The 25113-nt window shown below is 35.9% G+C and overlaps 1 protein-coding gene across 1 annotated transcript; it reads left to right on the top strand.

Annotated features, from left to right (window-relative positions):
• The first annotated feature begins 86 nt into the window (after positions 1–86).
• LOC121319665 (phenylalanine-4-hydroxylase-like) lies at positions 87–24340 on the top strand. Its single transcript, XM_041257323.1, has 13 exons — positions 87–239; positions 5024–5131; positions 11888–12071; positions 14250–14338; positions 16321–16388; positions 18269–18465; positions 18914–19049; positions 19165–19234; positions 20887–20943; positions 21698–21793; positions 22318–22451; positions 22760–22875; positions 23294–24340. The coding sequence occupies exons 1-13, from the start codon at positions 195–197 to the stop codon at positions 23335–23337; spliced, it is 1344 nt and encodes a 447-aa protein (XP_041113257.1). The 5' UTR covers positions 87–194; the 3' UTR covers positions 23338–24340.
• The last annotated feature ends 773 nt before the right edge of the window (positions 24341–25113 follow it).

Below are 25113 nucleotides of genomic sequence, written 5' to 3' on the forward strand. Positions count from 1 at the left end.
AGATTTACATCGCGTGATACTGGAACTTACTCGATGCAAGTGGAGGGGGTGTGGTATTTCGTCAGAATTTAAATTCCTCAACTTGGTAACAGTTTACAATCAGAGTCTGGGTTGTGTAACATCACAAGTCCTGCTAGACTACTGCCCCATAGCTGAAAACTGCTGAGAAGTTGGAAGCCACTGAAGTCTGCACCATGGATGCACAATTTCGTAAGATAAACGGAGAAACTGGCATACAGGTGATTGACGTATTATTATTATTATTATTATTATTATTATTATTATTATTATTATTATTATTATTATTATTATTATTACTTGAATAGAAAGGTGACACGTAGATTCCATTGTACGGGAATATATTTAAATAACTGTACCTTAGCACACCTATGTTTACGTTCATGTTACTTATTAGGGTCAATTAACTGGAATCTCTCGCCCAGTTCGCACTGATGCTTACGTAGTCCTCTTAGTTTAACACACACCAGCATCATTCTTTATAACTGAGGGTTTATTCAAGCCACGTGAACTTACACCGCCAGCTCGTGTATGCATTGTTCTGTAATAATAAGTATTAGTGCTATTAATAAGTCTGTGCCACGAATCAAATAGACCGATATAATTATTAATGCACATTCATATTAAATTGTTTTATTTAATTATTATTAAAAAATACATATTAATTTGCAATAGCCTCTTGTAGCCAAAACTTATATATTTCTGTAATGGAGACTGCAAAGACAATACGATGCTAAAGTTAGCTTCTTATTCGCCAGCTTCTTATTCGGCCAGCTTCTTATTCGCAAGTGAAGCAACACAAATTGAATAGGTAACTGGGGAATTTCGGGGGTTGAATATGTATGTAGTACAAGAATGGTACCATGCACTTCTCTCCCCCTTCACCACCCAAATGTCCATTTTGATAGTTGGCATTTTCCACATCACTCTTCTCCACTGCATGTATCGATGGCTCCAAGACATTTCCTAAACACAGAGGCTTGTTTTCCACCACCCATTTACTTGCTGCAAGAGCGTCTTTTAATATGCTATGCTCCTATAAAAACAAATTTGAGCTCTGAAATAAAATTCGTTGTCTTTGATCATTTTTTGCTAAATTGGGCCGTTTCAAGGCAATTTGTTCAAATGCTGTTAAATCAGAAGGGAATTAGATAGTGCCCTTTTAGCTGTATGCATAGCGCTATGAATGAGGAATCATAAAATATGTTTTTGATGACATAAGGATGTTGTTATGAAACACGTCAGTTACAAAGCAGTTGTTCTGCAAACAGCAACACTTTAGTTAATGAGGAATATGTATTTCTTGCGCAAGCCTTTTTCAATTTGTAATATGTATTAGGCTATTAACACTCACACACACACACATATATATATATATATATATATATATATATATATATATATATATATATATATATATATATATATATATATATATATATTCAAAAGCATAATTGCACATACAATTTGTAATTAAGGCTCAATTCACAAAATATGATTAACCACTATTTAATTTATGAACTGCTGACCTACATTAGTTTTCCTAATCCTTTCATGAAGTACATATACACTTACAAATCTTACACATTTCTTGGCCCATTAATCATACACTTCTGTATAATGAGGATTCACTTAGACGGGAGAACACTCTGTGCCCCACCGAAACTTCTGGTGCAATAACTTCTCAAATTAATTCCAGCATAGCAGCTTGCAGCCCACTACCTGGATTTTTGTATTCCTTAAACCCATCATAGTAATGCCAATCATTGTCATTTGCCAGACAGTGGAAGCATACAAAATGCGCTCCAACGTTGTAGGTTGTGGCCACTGGCTTGTACCTTGATTGAAAACATAATATCAGTAACACATAATAATTACAGAATACAAGATGAAGATACATTCATTTAATTTATCTTTATGCTAATGACGTTCAATTTGTGTTGCATTTGCTGTCTGTGAATAAGAAGCTGGAATGTGCTATCTGTGCCTTGTTTGCCCATTGTTTTCATATCAAAATCCGGCTTGGGCCGGGGTAAATACCCACGGGTAACGTAGTGGAGTTCCCCCTCTGTGAGAATGAACTTTGAAATAAGAGGTCCAGTGTGATTTAACCCCCGAAATTCCCCAGTTACCTATTCAATTTGTGTTGCTTCACTCACGGGATGCAGAAGCCAACTTCAGTGACCGAATATGAAGCTGGCGAATAAGAAGCCAATTTTAGCATCGTAAAGACAGTCAGTGCCATAGCATTCTTGTTATTGTTCATTGAAGAAACCCTTTTGCAGTAAAAATGAAGAACAGATTACCCCTAGTCCTTATGGATTGGTAACATTTGGGTACCACAGCACTCGTTGGTTAGGTTATTAAAATAAGGGCTATGGTTATACGTTTAGGGATACCAAGATATTCAGAGAACAAGGAACTCGAACAGGGTGGAATGACCAGCAAAAGCCCCACCCCCAGCACCAAAATCCAGCACAGGGTTAACAGGTTTTAGTGAAGTATGAGTGGTTCTTAATAAGCTATTTGATTGTTATGCAACTAAGTAAGTAAGCCAGAGAAAAGCATGAGCAACAACTTACACATTATAAAGTTAAACAGTGGCTAGGCCACCAACATAAAGTGATGCAATTGTGTTCAGTTGTTACATTACACTATGTAGTGTTTTTAAACCCCACCAGAATGTTCTGCCCATAACTTCTAGAGCTTGGCATTTGAGACCATCTGAAAATTAACTATTGTGTGCAGCAATGTTTGTAGTGGTGGCTACACCGATAGAGTTCTACAAAAACAATGTTATAAAACTAGATTGTGATGTAATACCTGCAAATGTTTACATGCAGCGAGAGAATGGACTGGTCAATCAGTACCATCCAGCAAACATCTACGAGCTAAGCTGTGTATTTAATTACATTTGGACTTTTCTTCAGTATCTTCAATTATGGGACTGTATTAAAAATATATATATTTGGAAGAAGAAAAAAAAAACAATCACAATTCTTCTCCCTATTACGTAGGTCACCAGTTCTCAGTTGGTCTTGCATGTTGAAATACATAATTTTAATTGAATTTCTTGAGCAAAAGGATTGAATTGAAAAGGCATTAAATCCCCAAGAATCTGAAGAATTACAGTAGGACACAGATGTACCATAACTTCAAAACACTTCATTATATATTTTAAAAGAAAAGTAAATCTACTAAACAAACTAGTGCCTTCATCAATGTACCAGCGGAAAATTACTTTATTCAGCCTCGTACATTCAAAGGATCAGTATCAAACCGATTCTGTCTCTCCACTGTCCCTGTGTATCTTGTGGAATGATGAACTACAGTGCAGGATTGCACCACTTCAGTATTCGGTAAATGATGGGCAGGTGTTTCAGGAATGGTTTGGTATCCAGCCCAAAATATAATGATATGTATGATATTTCCTGCTCCACGAGCCTACAAGTTTCTGTTTGAGTAAGAGCAGGTGCGGAATTCTTAGTAAGCCCTCACAAACGAGTTCGATATATATATAATATATATATATATATACTTTAACAACACACGTACTTGATTGATGATATATATATATATATATATATATAATGGTATATATAATTAGATATTAACAATTTTCCATTCTTTAAACAACAGGCAGGTTTTGGAGCATGTCAATAGCATTTCTGGTTACTTGATTTCTGCTCTGTGAACCTAATGGCATGGTACAAGCTGGTGTGGACATTATACCAATAAGAAACAGATTAAAGGGCTACTAGAACTATTATACATCTTTTATAGCACCTTTAGTAAATCTCTAATAATACTATAAAACTTTTTCTTTTTTTTTGGATTGCCATTGCATACTGCCGCCTTATATAGTAATCAATTCCATATGGTCTTCACCTAATTATTCTGTTTTTTGTAGAGGGTGGGGGGTTGAGGTTTTAATACAGGTATCTGCTGCTGATGGCTTTGCCAGTCACATTTCTAGCACTGTTGGTGAACTGTGTAAATACTGCTTTTACTTCTGTATTATATTGTCCATTAGGTCTTCTTAAAAAACATTTTCCTGAATTACTTTTTTTAATCCTTTAAAGTACAAGGGACATATGTGTTCCACAAATAATATGATGCTAACTATCTTATTTTTGCAAGGTTTACCATTTACTGGCAGACTGGATCAGGTCATCCAAATTGGCAGTTTCCTTGTGGTACTTGAGTCACTCTCAAATGTATTTTAAGAAGAAATCGCTTCAACAACCACTGAATTAAATGTGAACCTTGTGAAAGGTGTTAAAGTCTGTTTTATGGTTCTTTGATGATTCTAGGTTTGTGGTGCTTGGCTTCTTTTGGTTTTGTAGTTCTTTCTCATGTACTCTGTTACCGCATTGGATTATAAACAGACAGACAATGCAATATTATGCAAATTCAGACAATATAAAGTGTTGCTGAGCACATCCGTCTATAGTAAAGTGATATTTAATAGCAGTCTTCAATACCAGAAAGTGCACTGTACAAGTTTCCTGATTTGCTCAGTTTGCCTGCTGTGCATGAAGTAAGACTACGTTCTTGATTTGTTAATCACAGTGGCAGACATACCACGTCAACTGTAACAAGTTTGCAAGAAAACACATTTAATAAACACAGATATACTGAAGATGGGTCTTTGCAACCTGGTAAATCTTATCTCCTTGCTATCTCTCTTTTTTAATATGATTTTGCTGCTATTCATTCACTTATTTATTTGTAGTATGTTACAGTTTTTCTTTTTTTCTTTTATTTAAGAACTCCCTGGTCATTAGTATGTCTCTGGGTTACACCATTTGGCACTGGTAGACCTGTGTGCTGTAAAATCCCAGCCTAGCTTGAAGCCACAGTTACTGAGCTTTTGTGTCCTAATACATTTCAGGAGTGTTATCTTGTTTTTTGCACAAACTATTTCATTTAGTATCTCCTTTTGAAGGATATTGAGATGTTTATTTGATCTTTTCTTTTTCTGATTTCTTTTGGTTCCACCTAGGGGTCCATGTACATTGAGGAACTGTCCAACAAGGCTCCGGTTGTGTCCTGTATCTTCTCGCTAAAGGAGGGAGTTGGGGCGCTGGCTAAAACTCTCCGCTTGTTTGAGGTGAGTCTTTCACTAGCATTAATTACAGGTAGGTGTTATTAGGTGCGGGCTGATTGCACAATGCCTTGGAAAATCTAAATGCTTTGTTATATAAAGAACACATATAGAAAACTGTTGGCTTACTGTAGTTATGTAACATTACCATAGCTCCTATAGCACTACACAGTTTATATTATAGGCATCTTACTCTATGGAGCAGTTAGAGCCTTTTTTTCTTAGTAAGGAATTACAACAGTGTAGTACTGTTCTATATGCCCTCTGTTTTATTATTAAAAACAAAACTTAAATGATGACATATTCAAAATGAATGGGGGGGGGGTGGTAAAGGACAAGTACAAGTAAAGGAAATAGAAGTAAAGCATACATGTACAAAATAAAAACACGGTTAACTGTGGTAAGTGGAAAGAAAGTGCTGGGAAGATATACAGTGGTAATTGTTTAGACGCTTTGCAGCCAGTACAGGTCCATGCAAAACAGAGTGTTTACTGCAGAGTGTGCTGACAGGACAATGTCTAGTTTTAGTGCTTATAGCAGTGTGCTGTGCAGTGGTTATTTGTGTTTCTACTTTGTGCCAGTACTTTGTGGATATGAAACCGAAGCCGTCCTTTGTATTTGTAAACAGTGAACTTCACATTGCAGATAAAGCTCTTTTTTGTCTATACAGAATTTGTACAGATCCAGACTGCCCCTTTATTCCAGAAGTTTTGCATCATGTGTTTGACAGGCTTATATGTCTCTGTGGGTTTGTGTTTCTAATCAGGAAAGCATTTAATCCGTAAAGTGAATTAAATTGTGGCAACCAAATCAAATCAATAACTGGATTTTCTTTTAAGTATTAAAGTATATGTATAGTATAAATAATTGATTGATTGATCAATTTAAGTATTTTTCTCACCTCCCAGTGAATTGAGAATAGTTTAGAATATTAGGGCACATACACAAACCTTAGAATTTGAATGTGAATGTGATGTTATTTAATGGAATGGAAGCTATGACATGCTTTGTAGCTACAACATATTCATTGTGTTTGTTAAAGTAGACTGCAATTGCACAATGTTCCAAGGTAATCCAAGTTATAGTACATTTGCCCACACGTGAGATACCTAGAAAAAAATGGCATGCATAACTATGTTTCTTATGTAATGATTTTGGAGGTCTTTGCAGAGTTAAGATCATTTGTTTGGCTGGGTCTCAGTATGCACTGTATCTACACATGGATCAATAACATCTGGCAGCCAATGTCCACCTTACATCTCACAGTGGGGAAGTAACATCAAAGGCTTAAATGGACCTATAAAATCTAATTCCTGGATTCCACCCCTGATCCACCTCTCATCCTCTCTCAGTCTGTCACCACCCCTCCTCCACAGCCCCCAGACAAACAACTAAGCAGCAAACCAACCATCCTTTCACCCACACAGCACACTTCCCTTTCTGGCTGTAGTCTAGCCTGGGTTTTTTGAATGACTACAACATCTCCAGTTACATGATTGATGGCGTCATCCAAACCCCTCAGTGTATTTATCAACTTATAATGGACTCCACCATATATTGTTCTATACATAATACATTGATGTAGTCATCTTAACAAAGTAATAGTAGAATAATCAACTTTTCAAGACTAAGTAATATCTGCATATGTATGAGGAAGGTAGTGGAACTGTTTGTTGGGACGAATACAGTTGCTTTTTTTTGTAATCTGTAAATTATGATAGCTTGGGCAGGATAAACAACTGATTCTTGCCACGTGTGAGCAAATGAAATGTCTATTAACAGAGAACCTTTGAAGTGTTTATATCCTCACATAGTTTTGGATATTTACGTATCCGTAGGCCTACTGCATTAGCATTACTGCAATGCATTTTTTTTAACTGTGCAGGGGATGCATATGTAATGTGGTGGTGTCAATACATACAAAGCTTGTTGGTAATGTCAGTTAACTTCTGGGCCACTAATGGATGGACCTGCAGCCTGAAGTGCTTAATCATTCTCCAGTGTGAGGAAGATTGCGCTGTCCCTGGGTCTCGTTGTATATATTTGTCATGTGGATAAGGAGAACGTTTATAGTCCTAAATAATGTATGTGTTTTCTATCTTTTCTGAATAGTTTTATTTTGTCACATAAATCATTATGCTACATCAATGGTCATGCTTACATTCCTTCCTAATCTACACTGAGGCAGTGGCTTGGGAAATGTGGCATTTGTTAAGTCATTCTTCCATTTATAACAAAGATAAGGGTTTTTCAGTCATTGGTTTCATGTGATTCTGAGATACTGTGATACTTTGAAATTGATTTTCAAAAAGGGTATAATTTTATGTAAAAAGCACATCAATATTGAGATGTGAATAAAACTTTCAAAATTAGATCTACTGCACTAATATACTGTGTTGCTGCCAACATTGCCTCTGCTCTGTGCAACATGCTAACCTCAGGGTTGTTTTCACATCTGACTTTATGTAAAATGTTGTGATGATTTTTTTTGCTCATTAAAGATGCTTGGCTGAGAACACAGTACTGTCCTTATTCCCAGAGAGACTAGAGCTCAAGCAATGACAATGGCATGGTTTACATGCAGTTTAGAAATGTTTTATTTCATTCCCCTGAAGTGTTGGATTTTAGCTCGGTTGGTAGACTACCATAAGGATCATAATTGCTGAAGCTACTCTTCTGCAGGAAATCTTGTATATATTATAAATGTATATGTGTATAATATGTATATAAATATCTATGCAGTCAAAACATTTTTAAAATAAGGCAGTCTACACTTGCTGTTCTTCAAAACAATCTAAACACTTCTTGTAAACCCAGTCTAAGAATGCTGCACAATATCAGTAGATGCGCAAAGCCAAATAGGAACACAGACAAATATTTAAATATACCCTCCCATATTTTAATATTAATCAGGTCCTTTAAATTTTAAAGGATAATTTCTCTCCCTGAAAGAAAACTACATGCAAACCCAAATTACCTGAAAGCTACGTCCAAAACAGTGTGACAAACTTATTTATATTTTGGCGTGTAAACCAAGCCCATGTGAACTTCAGCAAGCCTTCTCTGAAGTGTGGACTTTGGAGGTCATCCATTTCAGTAATGAAATAATGTACTACTACGACTGCAACTACTATGACCGGTCTTTTTGTTAAAATTAGTTAGTCACCATCTTTGTTAGCACCTCCTTTTTGTTTAGAGGGTGCTAATTTTGAGTTTTTCACATGACAGCTGGTGAAGGTACTTCATGGTTTCCAAATAGGACTACTACTGAAGATAATAATTTAGTGTTCGGGTTTTCTATATTACTGGTAGTATACTATTTCAAAAAGTATGACTACTACTTTGTCTTCTACTACTACTACTACTACTACTACTACTACTACTACTACTAATAATAATTATAATAATAATAATAATAATACATAAAGTTGGTTTCATTACCCCTGGTTACAAATGTGATGTTTTTTTTTTAAAACCTGCTCACGTAGATTGAGAGAAAACAGTTCCAGATGACTTCTAAAGAGTGCATTCAAATGCAAGCTGTCTGAGTACCAACCTCAACCAGCCTATAGCATTGCAGCATTGGTACACTCCCTCTAACCCGCACAGCAGTAGTACAATGGTACAAAGATCTTTTCACATTTTATTTCTATGTTGTGTAATGGAGTCCAGACTCGGAATATTCCCAAAGGCAGTACAATCATGAGCACACCTACAGCTCCCATAAATGCTTTAACGTACATCTGGTCCCATCTGCACCCTTTCTGTGTCTTTGTAAAGCAGCAATTTCCCGCAATTCGGAGTGATTATAACTACATTCATCCATAGTTTACCCTTGTTTTATCCCTTCTGTGGAGGAAAATCTAGATAGTGGAAACAAATAAGTGCAATATTCCTAACTTAGTTACTCTGCTCTGCTAGTAAATGGAAAGTATTTGGGGTGCCACTGCACTTTGGGATGGCCCACTCATTGAAATTGCATATATTTGACAATTTCAATTTAGTCTATTACATTTCTGTAAGTCAGATTTAAAAAAAAAAAATACAAAAACACTCTTTACACATTCCATACCAGACAGTCTTGCTAAGCTTATGGTGCCCTCTAGTGACTTAAAAAAAAAAAAAACATAACAGACTCTGTTCAGGTTGTCTCATTTCTGGTTACTGGTATTTCTTAAAAGAAATTGTTTTAGAGCTGCAGTGTTTTGGGTTTTGCTGTCCATACATCTAAGTGTATCTAAGTGTTGTCCCTCACTCGTGGCTCTTCCAGTCCATTCCAACCCACAATCTTTTTCCAAGGTCCGCCCTGAATCATCATGATGTGGTCGTCCAGATCCTTGTTTCATTCACGTCTTGAATTGTTAAATCAAACCCAGGAGTCTTATCAAATCATTAGAGACCTGCTTGGAACAGAGTTCTAGATTAGAATGGACTGAAAGAAGAACATCTGAGTACCACTGATCTAGGTCAACAAAACTGTAGAACCACCTCAGTACTTTCCTTTATTAAACCCCTGGGCAATCATTTCATTATACATATTAAACCTGGAGTAGAACCAGGACCAGCATTTCCTACCCTTGCTGTTACAAATAATTCAAATTATAAAGAGCATAACTCAGTATAGTCTATAAAGTACTGGTTAACCTAAAACAAGAAGTGTTTCAACTGAAATAAAAATCACATTTATTTCACATGCTTCACATATCTTATATGAGGTTTGCATGTGGTGTTGTAATGTTTTCATTCCACACATGATTCACTTTTTGTATGAATTCTGTATAACCAAAGAGACCGTCATTTTGTTGTTTTATTTTAGTCAGTATTAAACTGTTGTTGGTATGCTTAATGTGTAACTGCTGTTCTTGATTGTGTGTCTGAAATGTCAGGTTTTATTTCAAGCCAGGTCCTGTGACTAAGGTGGTCTTTAGATACATTGTCATCTTATTCTCAAGTTCACAGCTGTAGTCAATAGCATACATTGACCAAAGGAGGATAAAAACCCCACCCTTGTGCTATTTATTGTGCGACAGAAGCATGCTAATCCTTTCACTAACAAATAATCAAATTGAAGGCCTGAACAACTGTGCTAAAGAATTTATCCACAGTTGTGGTTGTAGAGCTTTTAACCTCACCTCTACTCACCGACAGAACACACAATCTGTAAAGACACACAACACTGCCAGTTACACCTAGTTAGCATTAACATTTCTTAGAAAGCTCAATCAGTTCTAAAACACATTTGATTTACAGTACAGGCTTCTAAAAGTTTACTGTGGTGTAGAATAGTGAATGTGTGACAAAACACATGCAAGCATGGTAACTCAAAAGTAAGCTCAGCGATGTGTGAGAGGCAGGGTAGTGTTGTGCGATTCACTTCCATTACAGATTCTTACCTCTGCATGTGACACTGCTCGAGCCTGTGGGGTATGTGGCTGTCAGGTCACGCTCAGCCAAAATACATGGTTATCAAAACGGTCAAACATGGTAAATGCATATTATTATTAAAGATACAAAATATCAGAAGATTTGAAGCAATATGACCATAAAGGTATACTTCATATGGTTTACATTTTCCTATTATTTCATTTCTTGCGTGTTCATTATGATTCTGTATTGATGTTTCTGCTTAAAACATTTTCTACGTTTACGTACTCAAAAAAAATTTAAAAAAAAAAAAAAAGTGGGTTTTATGGGAAAGTTTGCCAAATAATGATCTATGCAGTAATAGCAATAGAGAATCATAAAGAGCACATGTAATGTGTAAACCGGCTTCGTTGCCCCTTTAAAATGCAGACCCAGACACAAAGAATTAAAGTCTTAGAGCTTGAGTGCGCTTTTAATAATAAACACACAAAACAAACACCTAGCTCCTAACTAAACACAATGTGTGCCCTAGCTAACCCGGGACAGCTAAGCTGTTTTCCCATCATAAAACACTATTTAACACACAAAAAGGTGTTCATACTACTTTTCTTTGCAATTGTACCCATTACAACCAAGCTCTTCACTCTGCAGCAGCCCTGAGTAGCATGACTGCTCTCCTTAAATATCTTGCACCTGGCTCTAATTTACCATGCTAGCCAGGTGCAGGTGATAATTAACAATTAAAACATTCAACAAATGTGCATTTGCACATGTTTTTGGTTTTTTTAGCAGGGAGGAATTAACCCTCTCCCTGCTCACATATGATATTAAAGCAGGTAAGTATTAATCTTGTATATGTGTTACTTGTGTTACTATTTCATTGTAAATCTCGATTCTGTTAACCTTCATTAGTATAAAATATGAATTAATTTTAACCAGTATGCTAGCTTAACACAGGTCAGCCTGTCTGGGCAAATAAAAGTAATTGTATAATGGTGACAATTAAAATGTCTGTTATGTAGCTGTACAACTAATTGTGAGCCCTTGTGTCTATTCACAAGAATAGTTATATTATTTGTATTGATGCATGGCTGGAATAAATTAACAATAATTTTAATATAAAATAATAAGCAGCCTTAATAAAAGTTTATGATTTTAGGTTGTTTCAAAACAGTTGATTAAAATCAGTTTGAACTATAACTTTTTGGATTCATTTGAAAATGTTTATACAGCTTCATAATAGTGGGGGAACAAAACCCCCAAAATTGCAAATTCTTCCAACAAAGAATTTGAGTGTTCGTAGAACCATGAGCATAATTATTTGGTGTGATTTGCTGTGTAGTTAACAATGGTTTGAAACAAGTATGAAAATACATGTTTTGTTTTTCTTTTGCGTAGGAGAAAGGTATCAACCTGACCCATATTGAATCTCGTCCCTCCCGTCTCAATAAAGAGGACTATGAGTTCTTCATCAACGTGGATGCCACGTGCTCCAAGGAGCTGGACGAAGTCATCGCGAGCCTCAAAACACAGATCAGCGGGCACGTGCATGAGCTGTCTCGCAGCAAGGCAAAGGACACAGGTAAATGAATGCAACACACAGGAATGCTTGTGAAGGTGCAGGTTTTTATAAATGCTGTACCTTTTTCATTACCCTTTTATACTCTTCTTAAAGCCACACTCTGGTTCATGCTGGTCTATGGTCACGCTCTCTGTCCTTGACCTCTTGCAGTGTAAATATTTAACTCTGTGTCATTCACCTGTCCCACAAATGGAAATGAGGATTCAAATGGAAAAAAAGTTTGGGTCAGATTTTTATTATGTCATGCACAGTGTATAAAAAGCATTATTAATACATCTGAATTTCTACAAGGTGTTCCAGAACTTGTTAGAGCATAGGAATTTGGAAGAAATGAGGAACTAAACATTTTTTTAAATATTTCAGGAACTTCAGCTTTATAACAGCTCTTTTCACAGAATTCCACAAAACCAAAACCCAATAATAGCCTAATGTCCTTCTATTCATTCATTCACTATTAGTTATTTCCCAAATTACATTAGTTTAGCTTCAGAAGACAAACTGACTCCATTCATCTGGACTTGTACTCTGCAGAGTTGACTCCTCGCAAAGGGTACCATACCCCCAGTGTCATTAACAGCTCATAATTAGAATGTTTTTTGACAGAAATACAGTTATTCTCTTCATGGCTGTTTTTTGGTAACCTCTTACAGGCTGTAGACAGCAGTCTCCCACAAGATAACATAATTAAATATTTTCTGTAACGAAAAAGACCATTAGGAGATATTTATCGTGTTGTGGAGAGGCCTGCGGACGATGAGGCTGCAGATCCATTGTCTGAGAGGCCCTGAGGCTGACCACACTTGTTAGCTCTGTTTAGAGAGGGAGCCTCTAGTGTCGTAGGCTGTCATACATTTAACAAATCAGGCATCTGACCCCAATTAAAGTGGACAAAACTTGGGGGTACTGCACAAACTCTCAAATATTTCAAATGCAGGACAGGATATATAAATATCCAATTAGCATCTTATTAGGCATCTGACATCCAGATACATTTCACCTCAACTTGGGTGTCCAGTTTAACCTTACCAATACTGCTTCTAAAGCAGCTGACACTTTGCTATTTATGGCTCAGTGGCTTAAAGCCCTCTATTCTTTGTATGCTGTTTAAACAGTGATGTATCGCTACCGTAGAGCTGCTAAATGAACCATTCTGTTAACCAGTGCAAAAGAAGAAAGCAGGAACACAACTTTGCAAAGTGGCCAATTTATAACATTTTTACTTCTCGAATAGACTTTCTTAAATGTTTTCCTCTTCAATTTAAAGATATAAAGAATATTCTACTGCTAAATACATACCTAAAATCAATGTATTATTATATTATTATTATTATTATTATTATTATTATTATTATTATTATTATTATTATTATTATTAAATCCAAATAAAAATGATCATATTTTTTTAAAAAAATTTGGACTACAGACAAAATCTAATATAAAATGAGCTACTGATTATATAGTAGAAATAGATTAAACTTTTGTATTTTCCTTCCTTCCCAGGCGATCAACTTAACTTTGAGCGTCTTCCCAGTAACTTCACAAAATGTACAGAGAAGGGCTGTATCATATTTAACTTAGGGATGGTATCTACTCCCTGATAAAATTGTCTAAACTTAAGAAAATGTCCAAACTTTTAACTTTTATTTACATAAAGCTCTGATCTGATCTTTTAAAAACAGTACAAAGGTGACCCCCGGTGGTAGATAAACCAATTGCACTCTGATACACCTTACTACTTACCTTGAGATCAGCATTGACCACATACAGTTTTGTTTGTGGAGGGGGGTATTTAAATTTTATTTACCTGGATATGAATTATTTTATATAACCCTATATTCCGTAATGGGCATTCAGTGATAGTTATGTATCCTGAACTGAAAGCTGGTTCAGTTATTAAGCATAAATGCCTGCCGTAGATAATGATAAAGCATCAGTTTAAGATTTCAATAGGATTAAATTATTCCACACCCATGTTTAACAGCTAGTTGGATTGGTTAGAACAATTCTTCAAAAAAAAAAGAGCACAGTGATGTCTTTAACCCAAAATAGCTGGCCAGACACATACAGCAGTGCAAGGAACAAACCTGCAACACACACAGCCCTTTCCTTGACTAAAGGAATACTCCACTAGTCTAGGGTACTGTTCATTGCATTAATGTTTACTGATTTGTGTTCTAGTGCCGTGGTTCCCAAGAGATATTCAAGATTTGGACAGATTTGCCAACCAGATCCTGAGCTATGGTTCAGAATTGGACTCAGACCATCCGGTAAGCAAAAATCACTCCTTAAAAGAGAATCAATTTTTAATTCCTTCCATTATTTATTTTTTTCTATCTATACTGTAGATACTTTTCTTTCTATACTGCCACTTTGCGAAATGATGTATTGTTGAACTTAGCTGAAATGTGTGCACATCTACTTCTTTACAATCAGGGGTTTGAACTTCCCCAAATACCACTAAAATGTCATTCTTCCTTGTCTGTCCTTCAATGCTGATAGTGTCACACACAAACTTCCAGGTAATATATATATATATATTATAATATATATATATATATATATATATATATATATATATATATATATATACATATATATGTATTGTGAACAGTCTGGACAGACTCTGCAGTGCTCAGTGTTTTATTAACAAAAATAAAAATTAAAGGTTTAAACAAAACAAAAACACTGGGTCACAAATGGCTTGAGTGGTGACCCGGAAGAAACACACAATACTGCAAGATGAAATGTTTGTTGCAAATAAAAAGACAAAAACACTTTGTAAAAGAAAACAGCGCTTTGACCAAAATAGACAGACAAAACGAACAGACACTAACAAACAGAGGATGAACACTAAACAAGTACATTGCTAGTACATTGCTAGTACATTGCTAGTACATTGCTAGTACATTGCTAGTACTCCAGCATGACGTAGCAATTACTATTGTTTCTTTACATTTAATTCTCCTCAGCCTCACCTGTTCTTTTGCGCTGAACACGCAACCACCAGTAAGTGAAATGTGCCTCTTTTATGCAGTTGTACCCAGACTCGATTGCTAATCAATTATTCAATTGGAATCTCAGTACATCTGCACGTGAATTAATTGTGCTCCCCGTGCTCCAATATTAAAACACAGTTTAATCTGCACGTGGAGTGATTGTGCAATCCCTGTGGCTAAATACAATTCTACATTTTAAAACATGCTACATAACATGCTCGTGCTACATAACCCCACATTATATCCCAGGCACTTATATATACATCAACAATAATACACTACATACAACAGATAACATAAAATACACACAGGGGCTGGGGCACACTGCCACACACTGACACAAAACAAATCGCACATTGGTCAAACGAACAGACAAACAAACAACAAACAGTGGACGAACAGACAAACAAGTATCGTGCTAGTTGAAAGCCAGCATGTATAGTAATTGTTATATTTACTTTATAAATTCTCTCCTCTGTCTCTCCCATTCTCCACTCACGAACACCCATCCCATACCCACAGCTGAATATATATTTGTTGTTATACTGTTACTTATATTTAATACATACCAGTAAGCACTCAAGCTTCACTCTCATATGTTTATCTAGTGTGCCCAAGGAGTTATGTACAGTTATGTGCGCATTATTTCATAAATTGAAAACTCTTTACACTAGAGGTAAATGAAAATAAGAACACATTCAAAAATCCTACAAGAATATAGAAATGGAACAGCTGCATCCCTTTCATAAGTTATTGTAGGGTGGAAATGTAAGACGAGGAGGAATAAAACCTCCAGATAATGCTGTAGAATGTTCTATTACAGGATGCATGCCATATTAAAATGTTCCTGTTATAGGGGTTTTACCATGATTCCTTTGTATCTTGTACCTTGGGCTCTTTGCCTCATTCATCCCTTTTGTATTTTACTCTCTATGAGTCATATGTAGATTGAAGCCGTCAGGCCATCTTCTATTTTCATGTAAAAACACTGGAGGAAGCAGGCAGACTGCGAGGAAAAAATTGATGTCATTAGTTTAAATAAAGGCCCTATAATTATAAATAATTGCTCTCCTTTCAACCGCCATTAAACTGAAATCTATTCCGTTTCTCCAAAAACAATTGACAGAGCTTCCATCACTTCAAACGTAAAATCTTTTATAAAGTGGTGTTTATTTGTAATAAATAATTTGAAGATGCATGCAGACAGATGCCTCAGATCCTTAAAACAACACATGCTTTCTGTTTCTTCCCAGGGGTTTACAGATCCTGTGTACAGGGTCCGGCGGAAGGAATTTGCTGACATCGCCTACAACTACAGACAGTAAATATCACCCAAGCCTAGACATGAAGACAGATACGTTTTTTGACTAAAAAACTGCGTAAACGGCTGGCCCTTTGCTGCCTTACCCCCTCTTATGTCTATGTCTTTTTTCTTTCTTCTTGTTGAGGCTATTTATTGAAAATTACAACTAAAAAAAGAGAAACAAATTGCAGCAGTCCTGCTTTCAAATGAGACCCGCTGGCTTTGTTGTCTTAATTGTGCTGCATTATCAGAAGCTACTACAAAGACTGGGATGCTGAATAATACAGCGCCTGGTAATCTTTGCATAGACACTGAAGAGGGAATCATTTACATGAAACTGGAGAACAGCATATGCTTATAGAATAATGAATCATTTCAGTTTTATCTGTCATGTGCAACACAGAGCTGCACTTTCATCGTGAGCGAGGCAGCTTTCCACCCTGGCACTTTAAAAAATAGACGATAAGGGAAAATAAGTGGGTGGCATTTAGAATCGTAACTGTACATTTGACGTCAGCTTGTGAGCAACAGACTTGTTTATTAAACCCTTAAATGAAGTCTTATACTTTTGAATATTCTATATTTGCAATATTCCAAGTATTTTGATAATTTATAGTCCATGTCGTGCTTGTAGAAATCTGACAGTATTATTTTATTCTCAACAAAGTATAAAATATCAAACCAGATAGATTTTCAATGGATAATGTGCAAATCAAAGCAAGATCAATATTACCTCTTTCAAATTAATGAAACAAAAATAGAATTTCCAGGCTGTAAAGTTAATTGAATTAGGGCATTTAGTCAAAATGGTAAATAAAGATGTAGTTATGCCAAATGACCAGGATTCTCCACAACAAACCTTTAAGGATATACTTGTATGTAGTAATATTTACAGTAGTTAAACTATCTATCTTTCAATTTTTAAGTTGAATTCTATGGTATGAAGGGTTGCATTACTATTTACCAAACTTAACCAGTCCTACAATTACTTCTATTAATATTTGACCTATATGAGCCCTAATCCCTGGCACTGAAGACACAGCAGACATTGTTATTGTTCACTCAAATTCCTAATACTTGCCCTAAGCTAATGCAAACACCCATATACACTGCTGTGCAAAAGTCTTTAGACGTGTTGTATTTTTCTACTCTGATGCATTATGATCATCAACAATTTACTCAAAGCCTCCACTAGTGTTTTCTACTATTATAACAACCTTGACTTGCAAAAAGAAGGAAAATCATTGAGTGAAATAGCTCGCATCACTTGATTTTCAAGATGTGGCGTCTGAAGCATAATCAACAAGTACAGAGAAACTGAGGACTGGAAGACCCAAAAAGCTGTCTAACAAGGATGAGCAATATTTGAAGATAATATCCTTAAGGAATAGAAAGAAGACAACTGTTGAATTGACAACAGAACTGTCAGAATGCACAGGTTTCGTTGTCCATCCATCAACAGTCCAAAGCAACTTTGACCTTTGTTCCATAGTCCAATTTCTGTGTTTTTGTGCATACTGTAACCTTTTAGTCTTGTTCTCCTTTTTTAAGAGGTATTCTTGCTGCATTCTGATTTCAAGAGTGACCTTCGTACTGTTGATTTGATGGACATCGACACCTGTGCCTTCTGCCGGTTCTGTTGTCTAAATATTTTTTTTCCTAAACTTACTGAAATACACTGGACTCTCAATCCCTACACTGTGCTGTTAGTTTTGCCACACGATCCACTACTCTGGTAATTTATACTATAGCAACCTTTTGCAATTGTTTTGGTTCCTCTTATTTGGTGCATTCAGCCACCACCGCATTTATGGAGATGCTCAGAAAACTCTGAAGTTCGATTATTTTTGTACCTCTTCCTTTAATAGGAAATACTTATCTGTAACTGTTGTTTTCAGTGGCCAGGTTATTCCGAATGTTGAATACACAAAGGAAGAGAAGGCCACCTGGGGCACAGTGTTCAGGGAGCTCAAGACCCTCTATCCCACTCATGCCTGTCGGGAACACAACCATGTTTTCCCTCTCCTGGAGAAGTACTGTGGCTACCGAGAAGATAACATCCCACAGCTGGAGGACATCTCCAGATTTCTGCAGTGTAAGGGCCTGCATGAGAAAGATGAGTCCTTATGGAATAGACCAAATGAAAGAAACAGCCCAAAAAAAACTCTCACAGTACCCTTATCTCCTGATTATTATTATTTTTTTTTTTCAAATGATCAGGTGTACATGCACTTCCCCCCACTCATACCAAGGCTTAGGTTGCTAGATGTAATTATTTTAGAACTGTTGCCTTATACAGAATTGTTCCTGTTCTATTGAAAAACAGCCTGAAGGGTTTCGTCTAGTGAGTCCTACCACATGGAGTGCAGTGTCTTTCTGGTTTGAAAGTCAGAGCTTTCTGGTTTTAATCTTCCAAAAAGTAGCTAATTTTGTCTGGGGGCCCATAGGCCAGTACTACTATAAATGCCAAAAAGAAAAAAAAAAAAAAAAAAAAAGCACAAAGGCTGCTCTTCATAAGAGTCATATTTCCAATTGTGTTTAAGCCTGCACAGGATTCCGCTTGCGTCCCGTCGCTGGTCTGCTCTCCTCCCGGGATTTCCTGGCTGGGCTGGCATTCCGGGTCTTTCATTCCACACAGTACATCCGCCACTCATCAAAACCAATGTACACGCCTGAACCGTGAGTACAGCTTCTAAGCATATTGCTCAATCTACTTTAAAAACAAATGCATTCATTTACATGGATATATTAAAATTCTTCAAATTGCAGTACATTATTTGTTTTTTCTACACAGTGATATTTGCCATGAGCTGTTGGGCCATGTTCCTTTATTTGCTGATCCAAGCTTTGCCCAGTTTTCACAGGTACGTTAATCAACCTATTTGTAAACAAAGAGAAATGTGGCACCTAAATATTTTGACAGTGGTATAAATCTCAAAATAATTCAAGCATTTCAGCTCATCAGTCAGCCAGGTATTTCAGACGTAACTGTATTCTCTTCATCAACCTTTCTTCAATGAAAGTGCCAAGATTAAATAAAAATGTGTTGCGAGCAGAATTTGTATGACTTACACATTAGCAGTAAAGCAGTTTATAATAAAGTTTGAGGAAGGTATGCGTTTGTGTATGAGTTCTATGTAAGCAATAGCACATGGCAGGGTGTGCACTAGTTAAAACATTTCTGCACGCCCTGGATGCATTGTGAGGTATGAGGTGAAGCCAAGAAAATGCAGCTGAGTCAGGAAAACTCATGGATAGCTGCCCTCCCCTTTACAAAGCCAAAAAACAGGTGCAGGCTGGGGAGGAGGAGGTGAACTCCACAACAGGGATGAATGGATTGAGATAAGATATAAAGCCCTTTCTAGCTTATCACTGGATGTGTTGTTTATCGAATGACGAATGAGATACTAGCCATTTGACTGACAAATGTTCCGATAATGAGGGTGCCTAATATGCTTGATGTTTACAATTTTAATATAGCTCAAAAGTGAATTCCCTGCCTGAACCACCGCTTTGCTAAATTAATTTTATATGTGTTATTGCGCTTATAAACTAGACACTTTTAAAATCACAACATTCAGTATTCACTCTGATTTTAATATTTGATTTGAACTGTGTGGCAATGCAAAAATGCTTGCACAGTCATGTGGTAGCTAATTATTTAATTATTAAAAATTATTTAAACAATTGTATCAACACGTGGGGACGAATAACGTTATATTTTTCAGAACCACGCTACATACTCTAAGTGCCTGCCAAGGAAAGGTCCGAGTTTTTACAGATACATGGAAAAGAAAAACCTAGTTTGAAAGCACAAAGAGCATGACAATAGCACACACTGGCTCATATAGAGACTAAAGCAAGAAAATTCAGCTTGGCTTAAATAATCTTCAATAAACTGAAAACTGTGTCATGCCATGATCACTCAGAGAACTGGGTGTCTGTGGGAAAAGGTACCTTAACTGAAATTTAAAAAGTTATCTGAAAACAAAGATATTTGACGAAACATGTCTTGTAGGGATGCAGCCATCACACTGTATTGAGAGTTGCTAAGATGCAGATATAGAATAATAGGTGGAGAAACTACAGGCCCTTGTCTGAATGTATAGGGCTGCACTGTTAAAGTAGGGTACTGCTGCAATTATTTGAATGCCATTATTTGTCTTTATGTATAGATCAGGACCCTGCAGCACCGTATGCATACTGTATCAAAATGTTACTATCTGTTGATAGGTTTTGAGAAAAGCAGTCAAAAAGTTTAAGTAAAATTCTTGTTTTATTCCAATAGGTAAAAACGGATATTCCTGAGACTTGGCATACTTTATACAGATTGAGATTAACCAGGGAATGCAAAGCTTGAACTCTGTAGTGCTTACATTCATTTTGAAATATTTATATATTGTTCAACACTTCTAAGCCTCTCGGACATCTGCATGTAGGCAGAAACGACATTTGAGGTTTTGAATTAGCGCTCATCAAATGAATAATTGCCACAGGGTTTGTCTCTTTCCTGCAGGAAATCGGACTGGCTTCTCTGGGTGCACCAGACGAGTACATAGAAAAGCTAGCAACGGTATTTTCATTGGTTTTCATTTTTCTACACGCTATATGTTCTTTAGCTTGTATACCTTTCTTAAGGCCTTCACATGAACAAGGACGGCAGAGGTTCTTGTTAGAGTATTTTATTTTAGCATTGCATATAGATAATATGTTAAACATTATATTCCAATTTTTTTCCTACATATTTTGTATGCTGATCATGAAATGACAGGTAACATTTTCCTTTTTTTTGTAAATAACATCTACAGTCAAACCAGCTTATGAAGAGAACTCCTGACCATTTATAGAAAAGTTTTCATAGACATGTGGTCTTCGTAAATAAATTAATTGCATTCAAAAGATGCACTGCACACGTGGTGAACAAAAGACAAGTGCTATCACAAGCAGATTGAATACAAATATCCAGGTCCCAGAACAGTCCCATTGATTGGCTATCCAAGTCACTATATCTCACACTGTTAGAGTGTTTTCTCTGTGGACAAACCCAGGGACCGATAACCAGATTCAAATACAAGTTCTGAATCTGAACCACAAAATATCCTCATTGCCATTAAGATGAGTGGATGAGATCACCCAACAACAGAATGGTGCCCGATTCATGCATCTCCTGAATTAAATGAACCAGTATAATTTTCTCCCGTGGTGCTTGTCTTTTGTCCCACTGAATTGAGAGATTAATCAAAGCTACTCTATATAGGTGGACTTTTGTAAAGGTTTTACTGTAGTGTTTTCATCCAGTAACAAGCTTGACTTTTTCTCACTGCTAGGTGTACTGGTTTACAGTCGAGTTTGGTCTGTGCAAACAGGGTTCGGAAATTAAGGCATATGGAGCCGGCTTGCTTTCCTCTTTCGGAGAACTGCAGGTTTGAACTCATTTTCATTTTTTTCAGAAACATGCAAAACATCAATAAAAAAAATGTAGTTTGCTTACTTTTTTGGAGTAATAACTGATATAACTGAATAATTTAATCTTCCTGAGACATGTCACTTCCTCCTTCCAGGAAGCAGACACATGGTTTTCAAAAGAAGTGTAATAAGAAATGAATTTAGAACAGAAGAGTGATTGCCTAGCACACCAAATCCCACCACTGTTTGCTGTGCTCATGGCTCTATTAGTAGTCAGTGGGTGTTTTTTGTTTTGGTTTATTTGGATAAAGGGAGCAGTATGCAAATCTGTCATGATCCATTGTTTATTTCCCCACCATAATTGAGCCATATGTACATTTTCAGACCAATCCAGCAAGGCATTTAAAAGTTATAAGGTTCACAAGCTTTCATAAAGAAAACAAACAAGTAGACAGTATGAGCAATGAACAGTGTGTCACTCAAATAAATATAGAAACACGATCATGTAAATAATAATCTTTCATGTGCTTCTTTTTTGTAGTATTGCTTAACAAATAAACCAGAGATCAGGCCATTTGAACCAGAAAAGACTGCCCTTCATTCTTACCCTATTACTGAGTTCCAGCCCGTTTACTTTGTTGCTGAAAGCTTTGAAGATGCTAAAGAAAAAGTCAGGTAAAACTATGTTGTTTAGTGAAGCAGATTCATATTTCAGTTAGTTATTCTAAAACAACTTAAACTGTATCTATAATAGAAAAAGACTTAACACATTTTAATTGGCAAAGTGGTGTCTGTAATTTTGAAATTTGAGGTTCGATTAGTTTACACTGATTTTATTGATATTAATGAAACTATCCAGCTGTCAAAAAAACAATCTTATTAAAAAAAGAATATGATAGTTATGATCTTTCTTGTCTAGTTTGCTAACTGAGAGCGAGACAAGCAATGCGTTGTATTCACATTTTTTTTTTCTATGCCAACAGAAAATTTGCTGCTACCATCCCTAGGCCCTTCTCTGTCCGCTACAACCCTTATACTCATAGCATTGAGGTCCTGGACAGCATGCAGCAGCTGAAAAACCTGGCTGACAACATCAGTGGTAAGACATATGTTAATGTTATATCCATTATCTAAAAATAATGATGCTGTTCAGATCACTTGTATAGACCGCACTCACCATAATGACTGGTCTGACTTAGGCAGGCATATAGAAGAGCAGCTCCTGAAGTCTAAGAACCTTAACACAGGACCCCCCCTCAGAAAATGCAGTATTTTATTAATTGCAGTAAGAATCACACAAATGCCATAAAAAGGTCATTAAAAAAACAAAGCTATTCACACTTTTTTTTTTTTTTAACAGAACAGTTAACTTACTAAAACTACTCTGTAGAAGGCAAAAACTGGTTTAACTGTTTAATTTTGAAACATCACTATACTGTACTACAAAAACACAAAGTAAGCATTGCACTGGAGGAAGGCTTAATAAATATCATTAAATGTTTTTCTTTGTTTTTCAGGTGAAATGGGAATTCTGTCCAATGCACTTAAGAAAATGGAATAAGAAATAAAAAGCAAAATAGGGAGATCTGCTACCAAGAACATGCACAAACTTTGAATTGCATTTAGCTCTGCCATTCTGCTGAAGTGTATATCAAGCTGAATTATGTGGTTCTTTTCAGTTCATTCATGTATAACCACAACTTTATTGTGTAATATAAGTGTTACGTTCATTATATCTTAAAACCATAGCAAGAGCTATAAGCTTCTATAAACATTTTCAAATATACTGCACTGCTTGTTTTTATTTAGTTCTTTAATGTGCTGCTTTCATGAGCGATTAGATAGAGCTGAAGGAAAGCAGGTCTGGGATCATTCTGGCATGTTACTGTAGCTCACCTGTGTCTCTGTCCTCTCACTCTCATTCTCATGTCTATGAAATTAAATGCCCTCCAGTGATTAGAGGTACAGCTGCTGCCATCACATTTACAAAGGGTATTAACATTAAGATGATGATACCAGCTGGGAGCCTTTTGAACAGAACTATGCCTATGCTAAATTGCATCATTGCAGTGCTTTGAAGCATACATGTGTTTCTTTTTTTAAAAAATATCTTGTTATCTATTTTTATTTTCAATAGATGCTTGTTTGTCAGACTTTGAAATTAAACTGGTCACATATGCTACCCCTTCTCTAGACAGAGACATGCTTATAAAATGGTTATAGAAGAATAGAATAATTTTAGCATAGGGTTTATGAAATGCAAAGTAATGTTTTTTGTTGTTGTTCCTCCTGGGTTAAGGGTATAATAATAATAATAATAATAATAATAATAATAATAATAATAATAATAATAATAATAATAATATATTAAACTACACAGTGAACAGAAAGGTAACAGTACCAATTAGAACAGCATTACAGTGGGGGCAGTTGCATCACTAAATAACTTCATAATGGGTTGATAATAGATTAAATATATACCTGTATGCCATTTTTAAATCTGTATTATCTGTATAATCACCTATATGATACAAACTAAATACATTTAACTGTTAAAAGAAAAACAGTTGCCCTGTGTTTTCTGTAATTATGTTCTGGTATATGATTAATAGACTTGCGTCTTCGACCGAAACCTTTCTATGCAATAATATCCATGTAAAGTGGATCCTAAATGTTGCCTATACTTCCATGCATCAGTTGAATCATAAACAATCCTAGTGTATTTCATATAATAATCATTAAGAAATACACAGCTGGTGACGTCAACGATGTTTTTTGGCAGTTGACTACAGTAGTATGCCTCTAGCAGATTTTAACTGGACAGGAGCATTATTCGTTTAACACACGAGACTTATACCAATGTGATAATGACTCCTCCAGATGGATGCACTCAGATTTTTGACAGCATTACCTGTGATAAATTGGTTACAAAACAACGATGTAGAAATGTGCTATTGAGTTTCACCTCCTTTGTCATGTTTAAAAGCTTAACTGGAACATTACCCGCCACTGAATTAAAAACAAAGTTAAAAACAAATTTATTGCATTGTTAAAATTTAGAAACTCTTATTTCAAGCGGTGAGTCATTATTTATACCCCTTACTGATATTAATGTTATAATTGATGATAACTGAATTTTACAAACATACAATAACGGGAAAGTAGAGGCGGACGACTGTATCGTTTTCCATCAATAAAACCTTGTTCGTATATAATATGTACAACACGGAGATTTAAGTATTATGTTAAACAAAAACTGCAATTATGCATTCTTAATTAGACTACGGTATTACCAATAAAGGACCTGCAGAATTCATGTTTAATAATTTCTGGAAGT

This window comes from Polyodon spathula, chromosome 8 (genome assembly GCF_017654505.1).
Source record: "Polyodon spathula isolate WHYD16114869_AA chromosome 8, ASM1765450v1, whole genome shotgun sequence".
NCBI classification, from domain to species: domain Eukaryota; kingdom Metazoa; phylum Chordata; class Actinopteri; order Acipenseriformes; family Polyodontidae; genus Polyodon; species Polyodon spathula.